Source organism: Lycium barbarum, chromosome 4, assembly GCF_019175385.1.
Source record: "Lycium barbarum isolate Lr01 chromosome 4, ASM1917538v2, whole genome shotgun sequence".
Classification (NCBI taxonomy): domain Eukaryota; kingdom Viridiplantae; phylum Streptophyta; class Magnoliopsida; order Solanales; family Solanaceae; genus Lycium; species Lycium barbarum.
The window spans coordinates 121,809,788-121,816,750 of NC_083340.1; the positions used below are offsets into that span (position 1 = coordinate 121,809,788).

At 33.7% G+C, this 6,963-nt stretch overlaps 1 protein-coding gene across 2 annotated transcripts; it reads right to left on the reverse strand.

Moving 5' to 3' along the window:
- Positions 1-403: 403 nt before the first annotated feature.
- LOC132636325 (uncharacterized) lies at positions 404-6,761 on the reverse strand. Of its 2 annotated transcripts, XR_009581182.1 has the most exons (6): positions 6,182-6,761; positions 5,826-5,925; positions 4,359-4,646; positions 3,286-3,530; positions 2,604-3,194; positions 404-685 (listed from the first exon to the last, which is right to left on the reverse strand). XR_009581182.1 is itself a non-coding variant. In XM_060353141.1 (4 exons), the coding sequence occupies exons 1-3, from the start codon at positions 3,439-3,441 to the stop codon at positions 2,789-2,791; spliced, it is 471 nt and encodes a 156-aa protein (XP_060209124.1). In that variant the 5' UTR covers positions 3,442-4,352; the 3' UTR covers positions 404-685; positions 2,604-2,788. The 2 variants fall into 2 exon arrangements, 1 of the variants encoding a protein (XP_060209124.1); XM_060353141.1 differs by lacking the exons at positions 4,359-4,646; positions 5,826-5,925; positions 6,182-6,761 and having other exon boundaries at positions 2,604-2,932; positions 3,024-3,194; positions 3,286-4,352.
- Between the last annotated feature and the right edge of the window lie 202 nt (positions 6,762-6,963).

The window sequence follows — 6,963 nt, forward strand, 5'->3', positions numbered from 1 at the left end:
ATTGTTGCCACAAAAGCAAATTAACTATCAACAGCAATTTTTACCTCGCCACTACAAAAGTGATTAGTAACGACTTTTGTCGCCACTAACCTATTAGACTATTAGTGGCAAATTTTTTTTCGCTGCTACATGTTTCTATTAGTAGCGACTCTTGTCTTCACAAAACCAATATAGTATCTGTCATAACTTTCATCTTGCTACTAAAACTAAGTTTAGTAGCGACAGAAATCGCCACAAAAACTACTATAACATCTGTGGCAACATTTATCTTGCTACTGAATAACAACTTTTAGCAACAACAAAATTGGCTACAAAAACTATTAAATCATTAGATTTACTATTGAGAATTGAATTCTCTGAAACTAATACATAGCTACTAAAAACATCTAGTAGCATAACAAATTCCAAAAGCACTTCCAAGCCGAATATCATAAATACTTTCATTACTTAAAAGTCAACAACAGATATACTATGGACATAGTACTTCGGTTCATTATATGCATATACATATGACCCAAAAAAGCAAAAACTTCCAACGTATATATATTACATATCATCAAACACTTCCATTGTATGCATATTACATAAAAACTTTCATTTTATGCATATTATATATGACCAAAAACTTCTATTGCACGCCTTCAAACTTTTCTTTGGTTTGCTCCATTGTTTAAGAACCTCGTCCCTGTTATTAAAAAACATATAGGATCAGTTTGAAAATTATCATAATCCAATGCTAATAATAAAAAGGGTCACATAGAGCACATAAGATTTAAAAAGTCAATGACATAATAGTTCCAGGAAGTGTGTCAAAAGAAAAAAAAAAAAAAAAAGAGAACCACCAATCAACCAAAAAATCACAATTTACAAAACCATAGAGAAATCCCAACTGAAATAACCAAACCCCACAAGGATAATTTTTTTTTTCTCTTTCTCTTTTCATTGTTATGAAATATTGAGAAGAAGAAAAAAATGGTGCAATAATGTCAATGGCAACCAAACTTTCATCGTATTTCAACAACATTAAAGAAAGATATTTCTTGAAAATGTAGAGGCTTTGAACCATACACAGTTTCCATTAATAGAAGTAGAGGAACTTGTAAAAAGAGATTGCAAATTCCACAATGTTGTAGTAATTCTTTTCCAGTTTCATTAATAACAAGGGAAGAAGAAGTGGGGTTCATTAGGCAGTTTCATTAATTACTAGTCAAAATTGTGCTTAACTGTTTTCTTGTTTTTGGGTCATGAACATCTGATGGCTCTGATTTACAATGCAAAGATCTCTTCAAAGAAAACCAAACTGCTGGCATATTCTTCTTCTCCCCCATTCACAAGAATATACTCAAAAATACAACTTCCTCTACTTATAGTCAGATAACTTTCTAAAAGAACTGAACTTTTCACAAAGCCATTACTTTTTTCTCTCTCATTGACAAGAATTTCAAGCTTCAAAGCTTCAATATACTAAAGACTTTACTTTTCCAGTATTTATAGTCAAATAACTTTCTAAAAGAACTGAACTTTTCACAAGAACATTACCTTTTTCTACCTCCATAAACCCAAAAAGTTATTAAAGAAGATTTTCCATTCTTGGCTGACATTATCCTTAGGAATATGCCTCTTTTAGCTAACAGAAAACAAAAGTGAATACCCAATATCCTCAAGAAGACAAACCACAAAAGAATCCTTCAAAGTACCAAGAAAAATCAAAACTTTTTGAAAAACTAAAGTCACCCCAGAAAATCAAACTAGAAACCCAAAAAAGGTAGTCAAGAAGATTTTCTATTCGTGGCTAACACTATCCCTTATAAAAATGCCTCTTTTTAGCTATCAGAAAACAAAAGTTAATACCCAATACCCTTACAATAAGACAACCCACAAAGGATTCTTCAAAATCCCAGTAAAAATTAGAACTTTTCAAAAATTAAAGACACTCAAGAAAAGAAGTTAGTGAAGAGATTGTTTCTATTCTTGGCTGACATTATCCCTTAAAAATGCCTCTTTTTAGCTATCAGAAAACAAAAATGAATACCCAATACCCTCAAAGGATTCTTCAAAATGACAAGAAAGATTATAACTTTTCAAGAATTAAAGTCACCCTAGAAAGAAAATGAGTGAGAACCAAAAAAGCTTAGAGGCAAAAGAGAAGGAAAAGGATATTGTCAATTGAATGAAAAACAAGAATCTATTGGGTTATTATTAAAGGAACAAGACAAGAACCTTAAGAAGCTTTAAAATTTTGGTTTTGGTGTATTAATGAGTGACAGTATTTGACCTGAAGAGGTCCAGTCTAATAGAAAACATCCTTTGTTAAGCTGCCTAAATGGAAAATCATGTCAAGTTTAGGGGGCTATATAGGTATTTGGCCTATTTTTTACTATTTCATTGTGTTATGAATTTCAAAGCAGTAAAGAAAAAAGAAGAGTTCCAAACATCAGCGAAAGACTGATGCTATCTCCAACAACAACATAGACGTAAAAAAACTGCATATTTGAATCAATACTGCTCAGCAAATCACACAAAAATACCATAGCTGAGCAAATCAAAGTTGGTTATTAATAAAAATACTCCTCAATAGCAAGAGCAAGAACAAGAAAAAGTACCTGTTGCATTCTAGTCATGAAAGCAGCTATTTGTTCTTGGAACATCTTGTCAAATTCTCCTTTCATGTGTGCACGCTCCTCTTTCAATTTGTTTTGCAAATCTTGTTCCATATCCCTTTTTAAGTCGATATCCATTTGTTCATGTTCTTCTTGCAACTTCCGGTTAAGTTCTTCTTGCAACTTTCTTATCGTAATAAACAGTCTATGTGACAATAGGAGAACAACTGTATTCTTATCGTATATTCCTCTACTTCTGCAAAAGACTTTGTACCACAAACATGCTTAGTTATTTGCTTTTCTCTATTTCTTTTGTTTCTTTCACTGACAATCTGCACTAAGCCAAGAGTTCAGGATATCTTTATTCAAAGAGTAAACACACTTGGTATTTCCTAACTTCAAAAAAACTGGTTATTAAGTTACATTGAATTCTTCACTTCCAAAATACTTTACTAGGTATTTCCAGTCCTCCAGCTGAACATCCTTAGGTCGATGAGACAATCTCTCTTCATCTCTAAAAAGCCTTTGCATACTACTTATCACAAAGCCTTGCAACTTATGCTCTCGCAGTCCGCCACAAACTTCAAATTTGTTCTGAACACATTGTAACATTATATTTGATATCATAATCATATGAATAAATCATGTAATCTAAAGGCAATAAATATTGAGAGTAATTTATTACCTTGACCCTCAACCACATTGCTTCTCCGTATTTCAAAACAATCTTTTGCCACTTCCCCTCTCGGAATGAGATAATGCTCCTCATGGTCAAACCAGAGTAACTAACAATATCTCTAGCCCCAGGACCCATAGCTCTATCAATGTCATCTAGAATCATTATTGTGATTTTTCCTCCATACCTAGTTTTTATATCTACTGTTTTAGATTTATATTTCCCTCTTCATTTCTTTCTATTGATGCGAGAAACTACAAAGCAAAAAATAAATCATCACCGCTGATTTTAACAAAAATCGAACTGAGAGGAAAGTATTAGTAAAGAAATGTAAAATCTTAAATCAAGGAAATAAACTGAAAACTATAATAGAAGAGAATAATTTTTTTTCGCAACTGCTTGGTGAGTTCTAAAGTCTTAACTACACAGCTACACTATGACCATACCAGCTCTAAAAGCCTAATTAGATAAAGGTATTTGCAGCTGCTTGGTGACTATCCTAGAATCGAGTGGAAAGGGCTAATGTTCAAGAATGATGCAAGGCCTAAAGCTAAATTCGTGATGTGGCTGCATCTGCATGGTGGTATGAGGACAAATGACAGGTTGATTCGGTGGGGAATGGAAGTTAATCCTGAATGTACACTCTGCCAACTACAAAATGAATAGGGAGAACCTATTTGTGTTATGCCACTATACCAGGGCACTATGGAATAGAGTTATACAATGGTTGGCTAGGACTTACACAGCTACTTATAACTGTACCAGGGCACTATGGAATATAATGCTATATGGCTTGAAAGAAATGCAAGAGTATTTGAGAAGACAAGGAGGTATTGGGAGGCCTTAGCAAGAGAAGTTGCCTTTGTTTCATGTGTCAGAGCCTCAGCTGGGATCAGAACCAAAATGCAGCACCTACAATTCTAAAATAGGCTAGGAGTTCATTTACCTTGTTTCTGGTGTTTGTGGCTTTAGATAACCAACTGTGGTAGTGTGGTTACGGATATGAAATACTTCACTTTGGTGATTAATATAATGAAATTAGTTATTAAAAAAAAAAGATTATATTTTTTTTTAAAACTAACCTACACCATTTGAAGCCTATGGAGAGGGAAGTACACTTTTTCTAGATTTCTTGATGATTGTGTCTCTAGAGATGTTCTTTGGAGAGGGCTACTTGATGTTTGTTCGGTCTGTATAGGTCCTTGAGTTGGGTTACTTGATTGTCCTATCTCCAAAGATGCCTCGTTAATCTCTGTTGGTTGTATTTGTGGTTGAGACATCGTTCTTGAACTTCCACGTCCTCGAAAATTGCCATGTCCACGGCTCGTCCCTCCTCTCACACTTTTACCTCGTCCAATTCCTTTCATTTCCTGCAACATCAAATAAAAAAGGATAAGTATCAGAATAAGAATTAAAGATGATAAAATATATAGCTATCTGTCCAAGAAAAATATCAATACATAAAGCAAAGTATTAAATCAAGCAATAACAAAAATGGAGGACACTTTGCTAACAACTATTGTTTCATTGATGGAAATGTTAGAGTAAGCCCCTGATTCGACTTAACTACTAATTTTATTTATACAAATAAAGCTACAAGAATCTTGAATTAATTTCATGTCAGCCTAATAAGTACAAAAATATAGAGAGCTTCTATAGTGATAAACTAAAAATGTACCAAAATATTATACTCTTCACACTGCAATTTATAAATTCTCATAAGATCACTAATGAGATGTCATGTCTTTTCCCATCTCAACAAAATGAAATAGTTGAGACTGAGAAAAAGAATATGCATCTCATTGCCTTGGATTAAAATTTCACTTTGTGCTTGAAGGTTGTACGGACCTTGTTAAAAATAAAATAGTAGTAACTAACAATTAAAACACTTCTCAAGCCTAGCATCCTAAAGAAAGCTACTGAACAAGATTAAGGATTTTGGAGGAGCTTTTTAGTTGAATTTGTCTACATACTTTACCTATCCATAGGCCAACTCTCTGGTCTCTACCAATAAGCCAAACTGATGCCACAAAGTTGAATACACTAAGTTGTTGTAATTAAAAATCACTATCTTTTTAAATTCTATAACTTTAGAGGTGAAGGGTCACTCTCATATTTCCAACACCAGAAAACTTTATGCTCTTTGACTTGTCTTTCCATGAAAACTCTCATTCTAGGCAAAAAGGTATATGTTGGATGCAAGAAGCTCTCACACAAGGCAGAATTTAACCTCACAGCATTCCTATCATTGTTACGGATGACAAGATTGCCATCGTCAAGGATACAAGTTGTAGATTTTCTGGTTTCAACGGAAACATTAGATGACCAGAGTAAATATCCATGTACATTTTTAACTACCAAATTCCCAATTTTGTCAATGAAAAATGTACTTTTTTATGATGAACAGGCTTGTTCCTATTGGCAACCCAAATAAATGTCTATACTTTAATACACCATAACCACATAAGAACAAAAAATAAAAATAATGGAATATCGACATGCAATCACAATAACACCAGAAAGGTCTTCAAGAAGAAACTTTAACTTACCCAAAAAAAGAAATAACTGAGAGTTCTGTCAAGATCGAATCCACAATAACCATACCAAATACGCTCTGGATGACTCTTTTATGCGAAATTCTTTATAGTCCTGTAGATTTTCAAATGGGTGAGGGAAATTGGATATGAAATATCAGAATATATCAGAATACAACTGTGAAAAATCTCTGAAAATTAATTATGGCTCAATGCATGTTGAAAAAAATTCTTTATGAATCATTACAAACAATACCCAAATTAATCTTTTACCATAATACTTGCTATGCTTGGAAGATCACAAGAAATCCCAAACTTTCTATCATATAACCCATGAGAAAAAGGAAAGGATTGGGGATTTGAAGATATACCTGACTTGAGATTTTGGGTCACTAACTGGAAGAAAAGAAACGGAGCAGCAAAGTTGTTCCTTCAATTAAGAATTGAGAAACTAAGATTTAAATCTTGTGATTTGGGGGATTTTGAGAAAAATTAGATCTAGCTGAGAAAGGGAGCAACATAAATAGAGAGATAGAGTTTTGATTCTTAGATTTGGGACTTTCAGGACCTTTTGAATCTTTTTCACCAATATGGGTAGCTTGTATAAGGATGAAAAATGACAATGGAGATCGAAGAGGAAATTTTTTGTGGAGAAGAAAACTCATATGTTTTATGGCTGCTGATGTTTTAATTCAAAGGGATGTTTTTTTCTTTTAAATAAAATAATAAGGGTTAGCAGCGACCCAAGTCGCTGCAATACGCCTTTAGTAGCGACTATTTAAAAGTCGCCACGGAATCTATGGAGCCAAAATTTTATCTTAGCGGGAATGAATTTTTCACCTTTTAGCTGCACGAATCAGCGGCGACCAAATAAAAGTCGCTGCTAATAAATTACTTTCTGTAGGGACCTGTATAGTCGCCGCTAAATGTATATCATTTGTTGCAATCACTAAGGTCGCCACTATATGTCGCCGCTAAATGTCTAATTTCTTGTAGTGGGGGAGCTTAACAAGAGTGCTATCACTGATATTTGTGCCAGTGTTTTCTTTAAGTGCTCCATAATAGAGTATTTATTTGGCCGCATTCGGCGCCAAAAGTCTTCTGCCTCTCCCTCGGTAATGGTCCTCTTTTTATTTCCCTCTTTTTGTGGTGC

What these genes read in the sequence shown, in the direction of transcription:
- LOC132636325 (XM_060353141.1), bottom strand. Translation starts at nt 3,441, where the DNA reads ATGATTCTAGATGACATTGATAGAGCTATGGGTCCTGGGGCTAGAGAT. An exon ending in CAATGTGGTTGAGGGTCAAG is followed by an intron (nt 3,195 to 3,285) that starts GTAATAAATTAC and finishes CAATGTGTTCAG; the next exon opens with AACAAATTTGAAGTTTGTGG. An exon ending in TTGGAAGTGAAGAATTCAAT is followed by an intron (nt 2,933 to 3,023) that starts GTAACTTAATAA and finishes GGCTTAGTGCAG; the next exon opens with ATTGTCAGTGAAAGAAACAA.